At 36.5% G+C, this 24,303-nt stretch overlaps 1 protein-coding gene across 1 annotated transcript; it reads left to right on the forward strand.

The window, feature by feature from the left end:
• Nucleotides 1-876: 876 nt before the first annotated feature.
• Nucleotides 877-23,241, forward strand: LOC121391944 (neurogenic locus notch homolog protein 2-like). Its single transcript, XM_041523392.1, has 9 exons — nucleotides 877-1,015; nucleotides 1,813-2,016; nucleotides 6,302-6,529; nucleotides 7,721-7,867; nucleotides 18,440-18,559; nucleotides 19,746-19,868; nucleotides 20,293-20,415; nucleotides 20,662-20,811; nucleotides 23,125-23,241. Exons 1-8 carry the CDS (start codon nucleotides 937-939, stop codon nucleotides 20,790-20,792), a joined length of 1,155 nt encoding a protein of 384 aa, XP_041379326.1. The 5' UTR covers nucleotides 877-936; the 3' UTR covers nucleotides 20,793-20,811; nucleotides 23,125-23,241.
• Nucleotides 23,242-24,303: the final 1,062 nt, after the last annotated feature.

Below are 24,303 nucleotides of genomic sequence, written 5' to 3' on the forward strand. Positions count from 1 at the left end.
GAGGGCAAATGTCCACTACCCAGGGCTGAAGCAAGTCCTCAAATTCGTATAAAAAGCATAGAGGTATTCGGGCAAAATGCGCTTGCCTAAAACCTTTTCACCATGTATACCCACACTATTAGCTGTAAGCCATGTGGAAATGCGCAGTGATTCGTTTGCAACCCTATATACAATGTAGCTGTTTGGCAGTAATGCTACTATAAATAACGGTTGTTATCCTGATTCAGGCATTTTCGTTTAATTCAGAAAAAAATCGGTTCGCCCCCCCCCCCCCCCCCCCACACACCTAGATATATGGGAATCCGTACGCTAATGCCATGTTGCCAAGACGTAAATTGTGCATCCAGGACCGTAGCCAATCTCTGTCATTGATGAATGATGCTGTATCCGTGAGACAAGACTTGTGGCGAGACATCTCAAAATGAGCTATTCCTTCATCCAACGACTTGAAAAGCATTTGTTTTGCCATAGCCAGAGTAACTGAGCTACCCCGCTCCAGAGATCCACGCTTCACAAGCAGACATGGTGATCGTTTACTGCGCGATCTATCGATCACCTCCAACATGCTAAACCCTTTCGGTGGACCCATTCTTTGATCCCCCCCCCCCCATTCCAACCAATGCTCCGTGTCTATATATCAAAAGCTGTTGTATGTGCTGTCATGCCTGTGGAAAAGTGCATATAAAAGAGTCCTTACTACTAATGGAGAAAACGATGATTAATAAATCAATGTGATATACAGGTGTCTTTAAACAAAATCAAACGCTGTGATTTACTCTCCTAACATAATAACATCTGTGGACAGTACCCGCACGTTTACAAGTATAGAATAACGAACTGCGTGTTGGTCGTGTTAAGTCGGTGGAACGTAAAATGTTCAAATTGAGGCTACAAAGCTACTTCCTGGTTGATCGACATTCTTAAAAGAAACACAACATGGCTGGAAATGCACTGTATTATTTTATTTTAGTAGGTTTCTTCATTCTACAAACAAAACACATATTTGCTGCTTTTGGTGAGTCATTATATTACATATTTTCTAAGCGAATACTTTCAGATGTCATAAATATGCACTACGCTATATGACGATTACAAAGTTAAATAAAACATTTATGTAACAGACCCGTGGTAAACGCAAGGTACACTTTGATATCTGTTTACCGACGCATCGGCACATTTGAAGATACGGCTAACTGATGTCTAACATAACAGTTATTTTGATAGTTGTTCTACCGAGTAACATCCTAAACACGCTGCCGCCACATGGACTACTTACAAGGAACAGCAGGAATGGATTCTTTGTATGCATTTTGTTATATATAGGATAGCACATACCTCTGGATGAAATGGAACAAAATACAACGGATCCTACGAACCGACGCAGAGCAAGCGAGCGCTCTACATCCAAATACTGTACACAGTAAAATAAATGTTGACACATCAATAATCATGGTACGGCATATTGCCACAGTATTTGTGTTCAGAATCCCTAATGTTACTTCAAACTGGTCAAACTGGTCAAACTGGACAACGTTAAACAATGATATTGCAGCTGGGACACTACGTCTAGTTTGAAATGAGAATAAACGGTCTTATCGATAACCAGAAAGTGGTGTTTATTATGTATGTATTATGAATGGGTCCCACAGTGGATATTCGTATATTCGACAAATGATGTAACTGATAATATTATATTTTGTAAATGTTGGTGATTTACTTTTCAGTATTAGTTTATAGCATGAAACATATTTGCGTTATGCAACGTTAAACATCTGCCATTACTGACCCGTACCCGTTGTGTTTGTTTAACAGAGAATGTAGCCGTCGGGAAGACTGCATATCAGAGTTCCTACCTCGCTGGAGTACCTGCAGGAAACGCTGTGGATGGCAACATCTCTCAATCAGATGCAAGGTATTCTATCCTTACCAACGTTAACCAGCCATATACCTGGTGGGAGGTGGACCTGAGTCAAGAATATTTCATTCACCAAGTTGTCATCTACTTCAGGGCAGACTGTGAGTATAAAATTAATAGCTAAGGACACCTGACATCGCCCATATTATAATAAACCTATATAGTAAACGATGTAAACAGTTGATGAAAAAGCGATGTAAACTTTGGATGGACATTTTGCAGTTGTTTGCGAGGTAAGGAAAATCGTAATCAGCAAATTGTGTAGATATCAACATACAACATGTTATTTCGTGTACAAATAATAACGCATATATTAACAAACTATGAAAATAAAATAGGCCTACTGTATTTGTTATAGAATAATTATTAGCAAAAATAGACGACGCATTATCTTCATATTGTTAAATACTAACCCTGCAATCCTCTTCATAGAATATGCATACTAATGGTTCTTAATAAATGAATCACAGTTTGGGTTGAGGATTATTACAGTGGACTGACTCAAAGTAGCTATTGGTGTCTATCTTAGATGTAGTCGGGGTGGATGATTGGATATTGCCATAGCCGGATAATGTTGTCTGGGTGGCTAATGTCCTGGGGTGGGGGAGTATAATTTCCACGTACTATTGTCGTGTCAAAACTATTTCTGATGCTAAAACCAAGGGATCACATAAATAGTAACTGCAAATATTAAGAGTAACCAAAAAGCTCATTCATACTGCCGGAAAGATAATTATGTTACTGACATTTGATCTCACACTATTGATATTAAATCCCACATTACAGCTTTGTCAATTGTATTTGATGCAGACATTAATACACTATTAATTAATTAAATTTGGTGTTATTTCTTTATAATCATCATATTTATTAACTCTCATTTCATAATATCAGAAGCTTATTTACAATATTAACCAAGTAACACAACGGTGGCAAACAGTTCATAATTACATAAAATTTTGTCTGTAGTGACTTTTGGCTGTAAGGTTTCAAATATATGTTATGGTTTTCAAATCACCTCTAAGGGCAAAATGCATTGGTATTATGCATTAAACACGGTTCAACAATAATATCTTGCTTGTTTTCCATCTAATTGCTCGGAAAGTAAGAAATGTTTTATTTAACGACGCACTCAACACATTTTATTTACGGTTATATGGCGTCAGACATATGGTTAAGGATCACACAGATATTGAAAGAGGAAACCCGCTGTCGTCACTTCATGGGCTACTCTTTTCGATTAGCAGCAAGGGATCTTTTATATGCACCATTCCACATACAGGGTAGTACATACCACGGCCTTTGAGATACCAGTCGTGGTGCACTGGCTGGAACGAGAAATAGCCCAATGGGTCCACCGACGGGGATCGATCCCAGACCGACCGCGCATCGAGCGAACGCTTTACCACTGGTCTACGTCCCGCCCCCTAATTACTCGGGTCTGTCTTATTAGTGATAGTTATTTTCAGAAAAATAAATCACACTTTCCTCAAGTAACTACTTTGGAACATATGTTAATGATTTCAAAATAAGTATATGATACGCATGCAATTAAAATGCATTTACCAGTAAGTTTCATAGATATAACTGTGTAAACAGATAGTAAAGAATACATATTTGAGAATCAATCTTCAGAAACTGATTAATTAATTTAAGAAATAACTTGTTCACAGCATAATTAGATTTTTAAAATCATTTCATCTTAGTACAGCTTCGTAACTATTGACGTTCAAACATCCTTCATCCCTTGCTTTCGTGCATAGACCACTATCTTGTAATACTATTTTTTTCCCAATGTGCTAAATTACATTCAGATGTTTCAGTTATAAACTACGACATGTGACGTTCACGAACCTTTGAAAAGGAGTTAGACAGTTTTAAATAGCGTCTGATATGGAGTTAAGTCGATGGCGCAAGTTTGGTTGCGATGAGAGAATATTCTGGCAGCTAAATGGGAGTATTTTAGATGAACCTGGATTCGATGTATTTTGGTGTATTAAGCCATACAAATACGAAAAGTCATCTTAGTGACACTGCCATCCTAGAGCATTTTGTTATTATTTGCATAAATCCATCATGGCCGTCACTCAACAATTGAGGATCCTTTTCTTACCATCTGGCCTCAGACCACAATTAATTTCGCTATAGGTTTCTATATAGCCTTAGTGGCTATAACATTTTTATTAACATCAGCAGGCCCGTGGATTTGTGTATGTACCTTTGCCTGCCTGGGGGACACATTCCCTGAAAAGGACAACCCCTGATGTCCAGCTCTTTCTCCCAGCATATTGGTTTAAACAAAGACACCCTCTAAACCAGGCCGGAGTACTCTCATTTTACACAAAAAGCACTACTTTTGCATGGGCTGGAATTACCACAAACAAGTTTTCAATGCCAACAAGTTACACATGTTTACAAACTACATGATCTCCCCTGTCACTTCAGTCAAATAGTTGCCACTTCATAGCTGTCTGCCATGAAAAAATCACAGTCAAACAGCAGACTACTTGCGCTGTCAAATTTCCGGATTTTGGGCAACCAAATGGGAAGATATCTGTAATCTGAGGCCATCTTCACTTCTAGATGGAAATTTAGATGCATTTAAAAAGCTATTGTATGGTTTTTAATAATGTGAATTCGATTAAGACAACTATAGATATAACATAATGTACCTTTGATTTCAATATGGCCGCCACATTGAAGATTCTAATCATTACATGTCTCCACTTCTATATTTTTATTTACAAGACCCATTAAGACAAAACCAATTAAAAATTGAAACAAGTTTCGGCCGTTGAATATTCATTACTTGGTAATTTTAGGCTGTTTTTAATTTTGATCTTAAATGATATCTTGAGTTTCGAACTATCCGTTGTGTTTTACCTGACAACCTGCCTGTCTGTCTATATAAACATACAATACTTAGTAAACAGTAGTAGTCATCTTAAACATATACAAATTAGTACAACATGATAAATGTTAGCAATGTGTCATCAACGTTTATCATTCATTTGCATTAATTTAGCAAGGTTGCCGTTATGTTCCAAAGTAGAACATTATCGCAGCTAATGTTTGTTTGCATTATATCCCATAAGTACATATTATAGTCGTAATTATTTACATTAGATACCATGGATGTTGTTGTATGAGAGCACTGAATCTGTTCAAGAATATATTTGAAGAAAGTGGCTGATAATTTGGTGTAGCTCTGGATAGTACATATTTTGAACTGTAATCACAAACACACCCGTGCTGCATTGGGTATAGTTGAGTCTAAATCTAAAGCATGTTTCCACACAACAGTCTGCAGATATGCCATTGGAAAATTTTCCAAGAAATGCTTCAGTTACGGATGGCAGCTAACTATGAGAGACACCTGGCGATGCAATTCCCGTTCACACCATTGTGCTAATTACTTTTGTACTAATTCCAACATTTTGGCCATAACACAGTTTAGAGTTTTCTAGGTGTACCTTACCAAAGCCATAAACAGTCCTACTTGATGGTTGGTGTAACGTTGTTAGCTGTACAGCTTTGATTTACGACACCGACTTTCATCAAGGTTATGTACAGAGCCATAAACGTGTCACCACTTTCAGTAAAAACACACATTTTGAAGTAAGCCACAGTGGAGTAGCGATCCACTAGGAAGACATGGCTATATCTCATAATGAGGCAGCATAGTTCAACAAATAGTAACAACAGTTGCTAGTGAAAGCCAAGCAGGTGTATCATTAATAGCAGATATTGTATTTACTTTATCACAACATTAAACAACAACTAACTAAACACTTGCTAATGCCGTCACCAATTCATGGCAGAACCTTTACTAGATAGTGTCCGAAAAGCTACAGGGCACATTACTATCCATTGAAAAAAAATCCCAATGGTGACAAAGTGTCATCAAGATGATTCTTCATAATTTTATGATCTCATACATAAGAAATACCGAGAAACAGTATGTAGACTACAGGTTCAGGTTGGGTACCTGGGCTGCTAGAACAAATTTACATAATTTACATCTTGGAATTAATAATCGATGGACTGCAGATATTATGATGGCCATCTTACCGGATTAAGACGGTATACCACATACAGTTAGTTTATAATTATTTTGCAAAATACCCCTATAACGACATGATTGTGTTCAGAAATATTAATGCATTCTGACACCCCGACAACGCTTTCTGCCCTCAACAGTGAGTCGTACATGTCATCCGAGCTTCGTTTCATTGTAAGGTTTATCACAACCAGCGCATTAATTTAAAGAATTTGGAATTGAAGCATATAGCGTTTTAAGAAGCCGGCGTATCAGCATATCGTTTCATCCGATGTGTAATATTAATTTATTAATTCTAAAATCATTTGACTGATTTCGTTGGATAGTTACGTGGAGGCGAAATGGAATCCAGGTATACACATCTTCGTCAGTACGGCAGGGTAATGGAGGGACATCTTGTGGTTTACAAATCACAGGTAGAGATGACGGATCTGACATTGACGACATAACCACTAGAACATGTGATGTCACAGGAAGGTACGTGACGATCTACCAAGACTACAACAATCCTCAAGGTTCAACAGTTATGGATTTCTGTGAAGTTGTTGTAAAGGGTAAGCGCAATAAAAGCTACACTCTCGAGTATAACGTTCAAGTATTTAAAAAATATATTGGGGTCACATTTGTCTGCCCCGTGACCATTTTTCAGGGACCAAAGATTGAAGGTGGATTTTAAGTCCTTGGGTCATTAAAACAAAAATAGCCTCCATGTGTCTCGCGAAAGTTTCGTCTAACTCCAGGACTTGTAAAATGCCTGTAGTGAAACAATCACTTTGATTGGCTGATTACAGGTGGTTCATTCTACGATATTGCCCTCTATAAAAGTCAATGTACCACGGTTAGCTTATTTACATCACATACCTGTATTAATACGCGGTGAACTGTTAATGTTTGTAAATAATTATGGATGACATAGTGGACGCCGTATCGTTTAATGTATGTGAAGTAGAGGAACTATTAGGATCCGAAAACGACTTTGACGAATACACTCCGGACGAAATGTAAACCGACAAACAAGAACGCAAAAAAGTCTCAAATTCTGGAACAAATTAATACTAATGTTGATCCCTTACATGTACATGCACCTACACCTAGGTCATGGTCTCTCAAACTTTTCAAACACGTGCAAAACACGAACATTACAACAAACAGTTCCTACAGACACGGATATTACTCATATGAAAAGTGTGTTTTCTTCAGCGACACCACCAGAGCACATTGATTAATTAATAATTGGCTATTGGATGTCAAATATTTGGTAACTCAGATATAGAGTGTTAGAGAGGAAACCCGCTACATTTTCCAATTAGTAGCAATTGATATTTTATATGCACAATACCACATACAGGATAGCACACACGACAGCCATTGATATACCAGGCGTGACTCACTGGCTGGAACGAGAAATAATGCAATGGGCCCATCGACGGGTATCGATCCTGAACCGACTGCACATCAGGCGAGCGCTTTACCACTGGACTACGTCCCGCCCCCATAATATCAGGAAGACTGGCTTAAATCTGGATGTAATAAGGGGCATACACGTGGTAGGAAATTCTGACTTCGGAAGATATAAGAATGGATAGCATTTCCTGCCGGCAACAAGCAGACAGTTAATATCTGCTGTTGTTATTGTAAATGTTTTACTTTTACACATGGTTAGACTATCATAAACGTTGCCTGTTTTCAATTTACAATGACTCGGTAACTAAGGTAACTTAGAACATACTATTAAAATATTTCAGCATGTCCACTTAACAAGTATGGTTCTGACTGTGACAAGTTGTGTGCCGATCGTAAATGTGCTAGGAGTGGTTCACCCTGCAGTATATGGACAGGTACATGTGACGGAGGATGTCAAGATGGATGGAAGAACAAAGACTGCACAATAGGTATGGTTTATATGACGTAACTTGTTTCTGGCAGATTGTCGATTGCAATCTATACTTTCGTTCGATAGGATCGTATAAAAATATGATATAGTACAATCAAACAATAAATCAGTAAATAAATCAATGCTTAAAAGTAATCTAGCACGAAAAATACATTGGATAATGTTAAAAGTTAAAAGTGTCTCGTAATTTTAGCAATTCCACCCTAAGCGTCACAATGGATGTTATTGGAAATCGTATCTTAAATGTGTTCAAGCAAACCGAGCGACAACCGGGATTCTAGGTTCAGGCGTCTTTTGCTGACGTATGTCGTCTACTAGGACTTGGAACCAAAACACATGCATTAAACGTCTTGTCGGAATTCTAAAATCCCAAAGAACATCTTTGCAGATTTGTGTCATGTTCCTTATCCAAAAATCATGTAAACTTTGCCATTAGACAAAATCAAATCGGCTGCAGAAACGTTGTTCAATTGCAAGAATATGAACTGAACTATATATGGATTCTCTGATGCCATTCAATGATGGCGGGCCTGCTGTACTAATTTTCCCACTTTTCACGTGCCACTTTGGGCACTCCCTCTAATAGCCCAATATTTCCCCCTTTTACCTCATACATACACTATGATTGTGGCACATGGTTCTGTCACAATGAAACGGACCACGTCAAGTACACACTAGTCTGTTACCGCATGTATATTGTGTTTTCACTTCGCAAAGTTCTGCACAGGCAAAGAACGAGGAGGATATGAAAATAAAAATACAAAGTACATGTTGCCGGGATTCGAATCTTCTGCACCAATTACAAGACATTTGTCAGTCTGGGACGTTAACTTTGCGAACAACGACAACATCGACGTCATAAACAGTGTCTGAAAGAGTTGTACGGGTAGTTTAGCCAATGATCAGGGGACTGCAGCTTGTTTGCTGCCATTAAATATTTAATAACACTAAACAAGTAACAACGGTACTGTTTTTGTAAAGGGCATTTATTAATGACAACACTTATTTTATAGTGAGAATATTCACATGTACAGACTTTAACATTACTAATTACATTGGGAAAATATGCAACAGCAAACACGAGACAGCGTGATTCATTGGTCGATTGACACCGATAATTAAAATAATTACAAATGGAACATTTTGTTGTACTGATATCTACGACATTTTATATATATATATATATATATATCCGAAAAATTACGTCACTATCCATTTTACACTAACTTAGCCACTTATCCTTGGTGTCATGTTATACCAGTGCATGTATCTATATGTAGTTACGTTTACTGTATTGTGTCTACCTTCATAAGTCTATATATTGTCACAATAAATGGAGTATGTCCTCTTGCACACTGCATGCTATATTTTGTTAAACATCTTGTTTGCTTGTCATCTGTTCACGAGAACATTATTTCTGAGAGCACATTCAGCTACACATTCATTAGGTACTCCACGATCCAAAATTCGAAAATATTAAATTTGAGCCTGAGGTACAGTAAATTAGTTTCATGAACTATATATACTTGACTTTCCAAAGCACAGTATGAAACTGGTTCAAAGTTCAAACTTTAAATAGATCGTTGAATACTGCCATGCCTACCTATGTGGCAGGTCTTGCCATAATGTGTTGCTGTATCTGACTAGTAAATTGATTTGAAATAATATTAGTGCATCAGGTAATATTGTGCTTACAAAGTGCTTTGCGATGGGAGATTTTCAGTCTAGATCATATTATTTCCCTAAACGAATTAATGGAAGGGTTAACTATAACACTATTACATGGCACAGGTATTTGAGAATGCTTTATAGCCTAGCAATAAATGAGTTTGACTATTTCAAATAACGCATTATAATTTTGTGGCATTTTCTAATTTTTAAGTATGGAGTAAAACGGTCGTTGTTTCCAGACCGTAGTCGATTACAAATCACATCTCTTGTCTATATATATATATATATATATATATATATATATATATATATATATATATATATATATATATATATATATATATACACACACACACACACACATTGTTAACAAAGTACCCATCTATAAATATCAACAAAACAGTTATCGTTACCATGTGGTATCTGGGTGTATACTACCAAATCAAATCCCATAGACGACAATAGTAACATATGTGGATAAAACTCCTACATGCAGCGTATCAATCTACATAAACGCCACGGATATAAATACTACCACCCCTTACCCTTAAAGTGAATCAGAAAAAAAAGTGGGGGTCAAGCTGCTCATTTCTGAGATAACTGGTAGCGTCTATGACTACCCTGGTTCCGCACAAAAGTCTAGGACTTTTTTTTTTACAGGTACCCCATACATGTTTCAGGCACATGGTTACTTGACACAGTGGTACTAGATGAAATAAAATTACATACATGTTTTGCCGAGATGAAACTATTTGGGTTTTTTTTTACAACCAACGCACTCACATTTGTCACCGACTTGTGGTGTTCACTTCTCTATCAAAAGTTGGGTGCACCTAGAACTTTGACTCAGCTGGAAGTTATTTGGTTTAGTACTACCTATACTGATCACATACATTTTTTTCAAAAAGTGTCCTGCTTGTGTTTTTATGACAACCAGGATCTGATGTATTCTGACATCAACTGACAACCTCACTGAAACTGTTGTTTCTACAGTACAACCTAATATAATGTACACCTTATAAGGCATATATAGTGCATACAGTTTTGTACAAATGCAATATGTCATATTAAACAACAAAATGTTTTAAAATAAAACTCCTGAAGATATTTAATGAACCATCAAAACCATTGGCAGCAACCAATAATAATTATTCCCGACTCTATTTTATTTATAGCCTACTGTATTTGGAGGTTTTAATATTTGTGATATCTGGAATTATCATCCAGCTTTCACACATTTATTTTTGATTAATTACTGAAAACACCCACCTATTTTTAAATGACATAATTACCCGAACATCTGTTTTCTTGCATTAGTTTCTAATCCAGATGAATACAATATGTATTCCTACAATCTGTAATCCAGCATTTTAGTTAGCTTTAACAATAAAATAAATTATCAACATACTTCAAGGCAGATAATCAAATCTGAACAAATTGGTTCTGAATGTAGTATAAACTTAAAATGCTCTTCATGAGAGCAAACTAAGTGATTATTTGAAAAGAAAATTGATCTGGATATCAAAAGATATGTTTATCAAGTTTATCGTTATGTATAAATAAGAACAGAAGGCACAATAGTGAGAACAAATTTAATTATCTCTTTGGTAAAGTTTTTCCTCAAATGTTTAAGTTTGTATAAAACTATAAATTTGTCTAAAATATAACTTAGCACTCAATAAATATGTCAAAATGACAATAAAAATGAAGTTCTTTACAAATTTGAGTTTTCAGAATTTCATACATGAAAAATTAACTAAGTTAATTAAAACTAAAGACATTAGCCCACTACTGGCATATGCTATTTTTAATATAAAAATAAATTGCTATTAAAATCTTAGTTCACTCTGTATCCTCTCTGAATGAATGTTTAACGACACCCCAGCACGAAAAATACATCGGCTATTGGGTATCAAACTATAGTAATGCAAACAAATAAGGTGATGATCAACATCAATATAAAAATTCAAGATTTAAATAAAAACAGTGTAAAGAACTGTGCACAAATACAAATATCACAGATAGATACTGACTTTTACTCAAAATTTCAATTTGTGCTGTATTGGCCATTCTCAAAGAGAATGTTACACCCCTGCACCACAGTGAGGTTACAGCACGCGCGGGGGATCTTAGTTCAGGTTGCCTATATATAATACCATATTTAAGAGCAGTTGCATATGGCAAGTCAAATACCATATAAACAAATTTATTGAAATGTTTACAGTATGAATTATAGGCCCAAACCAACTTTTCCTCAGTGCTAAGTTTGATTTAAACTCCATTCAGAGCCATGTACAGTGATTATTGTAAAGGTCAAGGTCATTGTAAACTTGCATGGTCAAGTGACGGCTGATTGACCCCTCTGTATGACGAGTTAACCACGCCCACCGTGACACGTGATGCAAGGTTAGACAAACATTCAATAATGTCTGCCAATTCGCATAGGTCGATAGCAAAATCAACCGATCTGTCGATTACGTTTTTGCCTTAATTTATTTACAAATATCGTTGTTTAATTAAAAAGCCGACAAGAGGAGACATTCAAGTATTTCACTACAGGGTACATTTACGATGACAACGTGATTTAAATCGACGAAACCATTTTTACTTCAGTAAATTTTATCGAAGCACAAGAACCCGGAAGTGAACGTCGAATGCAACCAAAAGAACATTTAAAAAATCCCATGCTAGTTTTTATTGTCAGAACTGGTAAATTAAAATTACTTGTTTCTTTTTTCTTCTTCTTTTTTATTTTAATTTTTGTTGTTGTTGTTCGACTATTATATTAATGGAATCCCGATATGCCGAGGAATAAGAGGATAAAGTGCGCGGCGACGACCCGGCCTCGACCCGCTTAAAACCGTCTTTATTTTTGGTCGGGTTGCGTTAAATGTTTTGTTTAAAAAAACAGAAAAGGGGGAGGGACGTGTGCAGTAACATTAAAATACAAGGCGTGTGGGAATGCTATCAGTGTACCATAATTTTATGCACGAAAGGTTACAAAACTATAGCAGGATACAGTCGCCTGTGCCAAAATTATGCAGGCAGTGGTTTAGATTGTGGGATTGCGATGTTTATGGGGGTGTATTCTTACATAGCATGGGCGTACATAGGGGGGGGGGGGGGGGGGGGGGGTGGGAGGGCGGGGGGGGGGGGGGGGGGGGGGGGTGGGGGTCGAACCCCCCCCCCGAAATCGCTTTTTTATAAATTAATATATCGGACATTGATATCTGACATTATTATATTTACTCAACATAGAAATATATGCCCAATATCTCTGCAATCTATTTTGGAATCCCCCTTTTCAAAATCCTATGTACGCCCATGAATAGCTGCACTGCTTGAATCAACCGATATACGGCACTTGCCCTATTTATAAAACCAAAGCCATACACGAAAAAAATAAAATATATTATATTAAAATCACAACTGGCGTAGCCAGAGGGTGGGTGGGTTGGTGTGGACCACATGTTTGGCCCTCCAGTTATGTATACTGACATATTGGGCCGTCTCCGTTCTGACAAGACATATTAGGGCTGTTTACGTTTGGGTGCCCCATCCCTTTATAAAATCAGGCTGTCTAGCACACTCTTTTGAAAAAGTTGGACACAATTAGGAATGAAAATATAGAAAATGTAGGACAAAAGTAGGAAAACGTAGAACAAAAGTAGAAAAACTAAGTATTATGAAGAAAAATTAGGAAAAATAGGACAAAGACCAAAAAGTACGAAAAAGTAGGATAGCTGGACAGTCTATAAAATATTTTCCAATTAAGCCAGTACAATAGTGTTTAAATAAATTATAAACTCGTGTTGTGGCAACAGCTGTTGGGAATCAAACTTGAAGCTTCTGCCCCCCCCCCCCCCCAATCTCACACACCCCGCCCATTAGTTATCCTACTGTCACACAAAATGTACTCACAAAGCTTTATCTGCATAGGCAGATAAAAAATAGTAATAAATATTATAAGACAACCCATGCCTTCAGCCTACAGAACAAAATAAAAATAATTAATAATATATATAAAATATAAATGTAATTAATTTTTTTATATATATAACAAACAAAAAAGAGGCAAAATTATATATATACATATATATAACATGAAACTAAACCACAGATTGCAGTTTGCACAATTTATTATGAGAATACTTCCTAACATTTTCTTTTTTCTCAAAGAGAGGGTCTTTACATATTAATCCCCATGCAATCTGGTACAGGTAAATATAGGATTACCATTTGATGGGTGGTGTCTAACTGAATCCCAAGTCTTGGAAGTCTGAATTACACCTTAGCAGCAATATGTCAAACACAATTTTGTTTTGTTTTTTAAATATTGTATTAAATGAAATTGTTGAAAGTGTTTTATTTTCAGCAGCAATTTCATCCCCTGCCCCAGTTTTTCTTTCACATATCAGTTGAAACTGTTCTATTATTTCTATCATTCTATTCTCAATATCAAGATGCAATGTCATTTGTTTAATAGTTTGTCTTCAGAATCTCATTTTCAACATCTAATCAATGACTCCACATCCATTGGTCCAGTTGCTGAAATATATAAAGACAAACATATTAAGTATTTCACATCCATTTGAAGAAGTACATTAGTCTGTAACTTAATTATATATCGTTGTATTAATTTAAAGTTTAATTTAATTTTAGGAAAACATTTTTTTAACAGGAAACAAAATCAATGTGACTAAACAAAGTATAAAATTAAAAAGTATTGCAATACATTTTAAAAAGTAGTGAACAATGTATTTAACTTTGATGATGTTATTTGATTTCAAGTAGAAAGTTGCACAAAGCTACACATAAGATGACATGTGGAAAAAGAAAAATGCCTATGCTTTGCTAAAATTTGGGGTATAAAATAATGATGAAAAACAAAACTACTGTCTCCAAAAGAAAATCATATTTAGGGTAGGTAATAAAAACAAAACAGATGTAAGTGCCTCATCTAGGTGGTTATGGGTTTGAAATGTTTTGAAATTAGTGTTAGGACATTTCCAGCACATGACCATTTATAAACAGCAGTTCTTTTACTATCATTTATCTAAACATTAAAAAATATATCTATTAATTTCCAAGATTTTAGGGTATATAAGTTTAACCTCAGTAGCTCTGGCACAAACCATTAAGTTGAAAATTCTAAGAATAACAATAAAGGAATAATAAAATGTCTTACCAGTATGTATTATAAATTACCCAAGATTGGTAATTGATCTGCTGTTAGGTGAGTAATTGTTTTAATATATATTATGGTAAAATTGGGTTTTTTAATTGAGGGGTGGGGTGGAGGGGGACTAATGGATAAGTTAAAGTTTTTTTGTTTAAAGACATCACTAGAGCATACGGAATTATTAATCATGAGCTATTGGATGTCAAACATTTTGTACTTTTGACATGTATAGTCTAGAGTGCAAACCTGCTACATTAGTAGCCAGGTATCTTATATATATATATATATACACCACCCAACAGACAGACTAGCACATACCACAGCCTTTGATATGCTAGTCGTGATGCACTAGCTTAAATCGAATCAAACCGAGAAATCGTATCCGGCAGATCTGTACCGATTGCAAAAAATCACAATTATTATTAAAATTTTTTTTTTTGCTTCAAAACATTTCAGGGTCCCTACATAAAATTTGCCTAATTTATAACTTTCCAGACAATACTTCCTTATCCCCCTAAAGCTCACAACCATATAGGTTACTCCCTCACTCCCCCCTCCCCCCCCCCACACACAGACAAAAGCACATACACACACACACTCATGCCTACACACATGCAAACAAAAAGAAAAGGAAAAAAAAGCTAAGACTTCCAAACGTTCCAGCATTCACTAACCCTAAGCCTAAATTAACTGAATGCTGGAACGATCGGAAGTCTTGCCAAAACTTTTATTTTGGCCATTCGTCCGACTGTGTGCAGTTTAACGACGGATTCTTAACGACAATATATACATCGAAGACTGATTAAATGAGTCAGTAAATTCCATTACATTGGAGGGAAAGTGATTCTTAAAATCTTACCTTCGTAGAATTTATATATCAGTTGAATTTTGATGGATTTCGGCAAAACTTCACTTTCAATACCATGCGACGGTTTCGCAGGAAAACACTGATTTTACGTCAATCGTAGGCTCTGCATACTCTTGAGTGCCTAATAAACATAGGGGCTGAATAAGCATAGGGGCTGGACATTTTTCTAAAATCAATTAAAAGTAGGGTGCGGAATTAGCATAGGGTGTGGAATTTTTTTTAAAAACCAATAAGAGTAGAGTGCGGAATGGAAATTTAGCTAAATTGTAAAAATTGAGTAGTAATGAAAACAGAAATAAAAATAAGTGTTTTGGAAATAACAAAAATATACCATTGTTATGTGTACATGTAATTTAGAAAACAAGCAGCTCAGAAATAAATAACTTGTAGTAAATTCCATAGTATGAAAAAATGTGTTCACTATAAACATATGTTTCTATTATCTAACTGTTACAACTGTGTTATTGTCACACACAATTAATTAAAACTGTAAGTGTGTTTGTACGTTTAAATGAAATTATGATAATTGATGTGAGGCGAGATTGCAGCTTTGAACAAAAATCCAAAAGTTCCATGCAACAAAACCAAAACAATCAGGGTGAATGACAGCTCGCTAGATTCATCTCCTATATTTAAAAACATGGTCAATTATAACAAAACGTAATTTCATCAACTTAATTTTTACCTGTATCATTCTTTATTTTTAAAGCACTTATGATGCCAGGAGCTTAAAAAGTCATATTTACCTTTAAGAATTCGGTACTCCCGTCTTCAATGTTTGGTGAAAAGATGAAGTGTTGAAGTGTAATTGATTAATTTATATAAAGTGCTTACATGAACTGTTCCATCAATTTACAGGCGAGCACTCAATCGAACGCATCCTTGGAATTTACACAACCGAATAAAACCGAACCGAGCCGAGCGATAAAAACAAAATGGCGGCCAACAGTGTTCGGAAACGTGTTTACATTTTGTCGTAGAGTAACATACTTTGTTGTGCCTTAATGGTTCAAATGATCAATCAAGCAGAAAAACAATGTATGTATATTAATAAATAAATTAAATGTATTATTTGACAACAAAAGTTGGCATTTTATTTGACAACTCGGAAAATTGTAAATTCCGCAATTCCGTCCTCGATTCCGTGATCGCGGAAAATCGGTACCATTTGATAAATTAATAATTGTAATAAGCGTTGGGTGCCGATTTAGCGTAGGGGGTTACATTTAAAAAAAATGTAATTAAACGTAGGGTGCTGAATAAGCGTAGACACCAACATTTTTTCACAAATTTAATAAACGTAGGTGTACGTTTATTTGGCACTCGAGAGTAGTTGTCATCGCTGTTAACACTTGTCAACAGAAGTATATGTTTACTATGATTATAATTCATTTGGAGGAGACAATTATTTTAACTAATTTTAATGCTAACTATACAAAAACGTTACACATTGAAAAAAATTATGTTGTCTAACCTAATGGCGTCCAGGCAAATTTGGGCCCGCGGTTTTTGAACCGCGAAACATGATTGGTCCAGCGCGGTTGTCAATCACGCCGTACGGAGGGGTCAATTAATCAACCGTATAGTTTAATGAAATAAAATGACAAAATCATAATATTGTTTTATTATGCACTGAATATGTGCTATAAGGTGTATACTACCAAATCAAATCCCATAGACACAGTGATACTAGATGAAATAAAATTGCATACATTTTTTGCCCAGATGAAACTATTTTTTTTTACAACCAACACACTCACATTTGTCACCAATCACAGGACTTGTGGTGTTCACTCTCTATCAAAAGTTGCATCTCGAACCTTAACCCAGCCGGAAGTTATTTGGTTTAGTACTACCATCTGGAGTCTACACAATGTTTTATCGAAGAGGAGATAAAATGTCATGTTACGAATGACTTAGTTGCGAACACTCATTTGAAACCAAGGGACGAGACGTATCCCAGTGATAAAGCAATGAATATAGTGGTGATGCCAGGAGTTTGTAAAAAAGGTAAGCGTATCCTGTCTCAAAATGATGAAAAATGGTTGTATCTGTCATTATTTCAGTCTGCGATACGCCATATCGTAAAATGGTCCATGTGAACCATGACTTTTTAATAGCTGGCTCAGTGTATATCTGTATATTGAATATCTGTTTTGAAATGGGTGCTGGTATAACCTGACAAGGAACTGAATGAATGAATGAATGTTTAACGGCACCCCAGCACAAAAATACACATAGGCTATTGGGTGTCACAAATGGTAAATAAACGAGATATGTTATGTAGTTTAAAACATTAGTGCCATATTGCATTTAAACTAAGGTTGATTCGTAACCTGACGCTGCCACAGTGAGCTAGGTAAACACGATTGTTTATCATTATTGCTATGACTTGCCAAGCTGGAATATTATTTTGTTATAGAAATGTATGATTTGTAATTGAAGGAGAGAACTTTTAGGAGTGCCTGAGGTACACATATACCAACTGTTCTAAGTATATATATATATATATATATATATATATATATATATATATATATATAGTCGCTGAACAGGTACCAACAAACCCAAAATGTTGACCCTCGACCCCGTTCAGGTCGTCCCAGGGCAACGACAGAAGTACAGGATCAATTGATCCATAACCAGGCTCTATGAAATCGAGCTCAGACGGCAAATCAAATTGTTGAAAACCTTCATCAGGCTACAGGTGTCAGCGTTTGTGTTTCAATATATATATGTCCCTTGATATACTAATTACACATAGAACAATACCACTAGCGAGTCGGTATAAAATAATTATGTTATAAAATCAAAATCAACAAAATAACTGAATTTACTTTTAAATTCAGATCTGGACGAGTGTGCCGAGAACAATCCATGTGCTGTCAAAGCGAAATGCTCCAATACTCGTGGATCATATACATGCACCTGTCTTAATGGATTTACTGGAACGAGACTCACATGTCAAGGTAATGGAGTTAATATTTAAATTACGTCAAATGTCTAAAATGTTGTTGAAAATATGACGCTAATATCTATTACACTTTTGGTTATTTTGATGCTTCATGGCATTTATAAAATACTACCGTTGAGTTTTCAAATTAGTGAATCCTTCACATTAGATCTCAAAAGTCGCACCAGACTACACCTAAGTGATACGTGATTAACGGAAATAATATGTCGATGTTAAAAGGCTTATGTTTCATTTAAGCATAATATTATAATTTTAGTAAGCTCAATAAAAATATGTCACTCAAGTGAATTTCCGGAGATGGACACAACTGTACAGGTAACTAAAACTGTGAATATGCAAGTATGAAAACTGTAATTCATGAGCGGACGCATTTGTTCAATACATCTATTAACCAGAATGCAGAGCAGAATTGGCTGTAGTAGTCTGAACAACAAAGCCGATATTAACGATCAAGACCGTATCTCCGCACAATGTAGAGTCAAGTGGGCATTTGAGATTGATTTCAGGGACGGGCTTTAGCTCAGTCGGTTGAGTGCTCGATTGAGGTGCTTGCGTCGTAGGATCGAACCACCTCAGTGAATTCATTCAGCTGATTGGATTTGTTCTCGTTCCACTCAGTGCATCACAACTGAACAAAAAGCGTGGTACGTGTTTTCCTGTCTGTGGGAATGTGCATATAAAAGATCCCTTGCTGCATTGTAAAAAAATGGAGCAGGTTTTCTCTAATGACTACGAGTCATAATTACCAAATGTTTGATATCCAAAAACCGATGATTAATTAATCAATGTGCTCTAGTGGTGTCCCGAGGAGATCCTTTATAATGGAGTTATTATTTAAATTACGTCGGATGTCTAAAATGTTGTTTAAAATATGATGCCAATAACTATTACTCTGTTGGTTATTTTGATGCTTCATAGTATTGGTAAAATATTATCATTGGGTTTTCAAATTAGTGAATCATTCATATTAGATCTCAAAAGTCGCACCTGACTATACCCAAGTGATATGTGATTAACGGAAATAACGTTTCGACGTTGAAAGGCTTATGTTTCACTCAAGCATAATATCATAATTTCAATAAACTCATTAAAAATATGTCACTCACGTCACATGAAACCTGATTTTCAGGAAATAACGAATATCAGTGTAATAAAGATTCCTTCTTTTCTATTGATCTCAGATGTAAACGAGTGTCAGACTGGAACGTTTCCATGTGACACCAATGCAGATTGCAAAAATACAGTTGGATCTTATACATGTGGCTGCCGAGATGGATATTCTGGAAATGGAAAAACTTGTAACGGTAACTAAAACTTATTTTAACTCCAAACAGTATAGTGCACAAACTAATTATACCATAGATAACAGACATTGTGAAAATAACATATCTGAATAGGGTAACACGGATGCGTTACACCACAAAACCATATAGGAATCAATGCTGGTTAAAATTTCGATTTAACAGTCTGTGCCAGAGTGGCATGACACGACATTAGGACAATGTAGGAATAACACCCGATATACACTCGGTTAATACATTATTTGTGTCATTGATTGGTTGATTCGTCCATTCATTCTAGTGGTTTTATAATATGGTACTAATTAGATAAATCATAATATGTGCACTAATGTAGTAAAGAATATAATTCAAATCATATAAAGTCCAGATGTACTAATAATGATTATTAATGCATTCACCTTTTTGTTTTGGTTACTACTGATCTCAGATATAAACGAGTGTGAGACTGGAACGTATCCATGTGGCACCAATGCAGTTTGTGGAAATACAGTTGGATCTTATACATGTACTTGCAAAGTTGGATTTACCGGAGATAGACACACCTGTACAGGTAACTAAAATTGTGAATCTGCAAGTATGAAAACTATAATTCATGAGCGGTAGTAGTAGTAGTAGTGGTAGCAGTGGTAGTAGTGGTGGTAGTCGTGGTAGTAGTGGTAGTAGTAGTAGTAGTAGTAGTAGTAGCAGTAGTAGTGGTAGTAATAACAGTGGTAGTAGCAGTAATAATAATATAATTGTAATAATGACGATAATGCTGGTGATGTTTTTTGTTATTCATTCTGTGTTGTTGTTTCAGCATGTGAGTCTGACGTCAAGTATGGTTCTAACTGCATCAGGTCTTGTTCAGATCGGAAATGCGCCACCACTAGTTCCACTTGTGATGCAAAAACTGGAGCTTGTGATGGAGCGTGTAAGCAGGGATGGTGAGAAGTGGACTGTACTCAAGGTATAACATGAACATTACCATGCATGGACACTAAATAAAAAACGAACACAATTGCATTTATATTTAATACCCGAAGTAGACGTCCTGTGCATATTAAACTATGTATCGTTATATGCCAAAATAAGTATATTTGAAATTGTCTTGTAACAAAAAAACAAAAAACAAAAAACAAAACAAATAAAAATTTGTTTTGTTTAACGACACTACTAGAGCACATTGATTTATTAATCATCTGCTATTGGATGTCAAACATTTGGTAACTCTTCATATAGTCATCAGAGGAAACCCACTACAGTTTTTCATTAACAGCATGGGATCTTTTATATGCACTTTTCCATATTAATTGTGTGGTGCACTGGATTGCGAGGCGAGTATAAGTTTAACGTGCGCATATACCACGGAGGTTTCGCACACGCCAGTCACGAGGGTGTGTGTGTGTGTGTGTGTGTGTGTGTGTGTGCAAGTTTAAGGTGGACAGAATTTGCAATGAAAATTTAGAAGTTAGGTCTGAGACCTAAAACCGAAATAAGCTGATCATTCTGCTCATGTCTGGACAAAATATTTAAATTCCAAAATGGTTTTAAGGTGATTTGAGCAATTTGAATGAATTAATGTTTAACGACACCCCAGCACGAAAAATACATCAGCTATTGGGTGTCAAACTATGGTAATGGAAAGAAATAAAGTGATGATCAACAACAATATAAACATTCAAGATTTAAACAAAAACACAGTGTAAAGAACTGTGCAAAAACACAAATATCACAGATACTGACTTTTACTCAAAACTTCAATTGTGTGCTGTATTGGCCATTCTCAAAGATAATGTTACACCCCTGCACCACGGCGAGGTTACAGCACGCGCATGGGTTGAGCAATTTAGACGGGCTACCAAAGTAAAGTGTGTCGAGAAATAAACATAAAATTTTGAATGACAACCCAAAGTTTTAAAGTCCGACAAGCCCCAAAAAGAAGGTTACCTGTGCTAGAAAAGGTTGACTTCTACGGCGAGCTGAGTAAGGGAATGACACTCAGGTTCGGGAGCTGATTCTTCTTGCCTAGCAAGACCTGGATGCAACGTTGTAATCGGCGCCGCAGATAGTCTTGACGATCCTGTGGATGGTGTGTCTATCCATCAAAGCAAACAGGATCGCTTGTCGGTATATCTTCTGCCGCCGATGTGTCACAATCAACCCCGACTGGTGGTTAGCCAGCATGAGTGTATAAAACATGTAGGGGCTTCCGTCGGGGATTGGTTTCCACGCTTGATTGAGAATTCTCCCCTTCAGCGTCGCCGTATTTGTCGTATCCCCCTGCACGTACTGTCGGTAGCAGCTTTTCATCTTGCCAAAGGCCAAGTGTCATTCGTCTTCTGCAGGGGGAGGAGCTGGTGGAGCCGGCGGTTGCGCTTTGTCAGGTTGAGTGGTCGGTGATGTTGCCTTCCTCTTGGCTGCCACAATAACAACAGGTACCGAAGCCGACTCAACGGGGGAGCGGTAGCGAGAGTTAACCGCTTCACCGGAGTCAGCTTTGGAGTAGAAGTGATCCTCCGCCAGGTTTGGTTCCCCCTGTTTCGTCCCCGACGGACGTTTCCTCTTCCCACGTCATCTTCTACTCCTCTTCTGCGAGACCGCGTCGCTGTACACCAAACTGACGGTTGCCCGTGATCCGGTGTACGCGAAGCGATACTCCAGCAGCATTCCATATGACCGTGTAAGTCCCCCCAGGTGGGAGGGGGGGGGGGGGGGGGGGGGGGGAGAGAGAGGGTGTCAAGTCGAGTGAGCAGGTTTCCACGTCTAGTCGCATTGCTAGTCAGAGCTGGAATCCGCAGTGGATGGAACGGAAAAAAAAAGCCCAATCAGCTGAATGAATCCACCGAGGTGGTTCGATCCTGCGACGCAAGTACCTCAGTCGAACACTTAACTGACTGAGCTAAATCCCGCCCCAGTCTTGTAACAAAGAATGTTAGTTTTAAAGCTTTCCATGAGACCCAAGCCGGTGTTATAATTTATGTTATCATTTATTATTTATCCAGAAAGTCAGCTTAATCAACCACAATGCTTTTATCAAAAATGTCTTTATGCATGTGTCCTACTATGTGTATAATGTGTGTGTGTGTGTGTGTGTGTGTGTGTGTGTGTGTGTGTGTGTGTGTGTGCAAGGTGGACCCCTTCAGCCCACTGAGTAATGTGCACAGAACATTTCTTTTCTTAATATTCGTCAAAATAGTCTGAAGAGACAAAGATTTAACGATGCTTTGTAGAGTGCTGTCAGTTACGGTATTAGTTTACAACCATTTATCATTAAACTCAGATATCAACGAGTGTGAACAGAATCCATGTGGTCTGAATGGAAACTGCACTAACACAGCTGGATCATACACATGTACTTGTCGAAGTGGATATTCTGGAGATGGACACACTTGTGCAGGTAATGGATTTAAGTAATGTTAACGTAACATTGTAATGTAGCAGTGTGACATAATCACATGTATGAATGATAATACTTCGGTATAAACGTATATACATGAGTCTACATTTTTATAATGTTTAAACATTTTGTTTTTACTATTGTCAGACGAGAACGAGTGCCTCAATCAGAAGTCGTGTGATATTAATGCCAACTGCACCAACACAGATGGATCATATACATGTACTTGCCGAAATGGATATTCTGGAGATAGAAAAACCTGTACAGGTAATTAATATTGATTAAAACCTTTAGTTTAAAAATAAATACATCCAAAATAAAGGATTTGCTTATCATTTCTGAATCATATCAAGACGGGATTCTTGCATGCTTATAGTTTTGTGTGCACTAGCTACCGAATTAAAGTAGGTAAGCTAAATGCATCAAATTGATGCATAGAAATCCGAGAAGTATAATTCGAAAATAAGAGTTTTTCTAATTATAGAACTATTGTAATATAATATATTTCCCAGCTACTCTGCGACGCCAAATCATTGAATTCGCTTATTCTTTCAATAAATACCCTGCTTATAATAACCATTTTAGGACACCAAAGCTCAGGGAATGAATAGGTTTGCATGCATTGTTAGTTATTTAAAATTGTGGTTAACAAACGTTCTGTCTCATGTTCTTAAGAAAACCTCAACATGATTTTTATAATGATTTTGTTACATTTGCCAATTAGAAATGACAGGGATCAAAATTGGTTGTTTTAATATCAGTGTACCTTTCTAATATTAACTGTTTTAATATGTGTTCATGTTTTGGAAAATAATTCTTATTCAAAGACTACTGATGTATGCTATGCTTGAAAATTGTTTTATCATGCTCTTGACCCGTAATCTTAGTTAAATTCTAATATGGCTATCACTCAATTAAAGATGTGGATGAGTGCCTGGGACAGAATTCATGTAGTACTAATGCTAACTGCAGCAACACAGATGGATCATATACATGCAGCTGTCGAAGTGGATTTTCTGGAGATGGAAAAACGTGTACAGGTAACTGGAAACATTTTATAAA

This window comes from Gigantopelta aegis, unplaced genomic scaffold (genome assembly GCF_016097555.1).
Source record: "Gigantopelta aegis isolate Gae_Host unplaced genomic scaffold, Gae_host_genome ctg3144_pilon_pilon:::debris, whole genome shotgun sequence".
In the NCBI taxonomy this organism is placed as follows: Eukaryota; Metazoa; Mollusca; class Gastropoda; order Neomphalida; family Peltospiridae; genus Gigantopelta; species Gigantopelta aegis.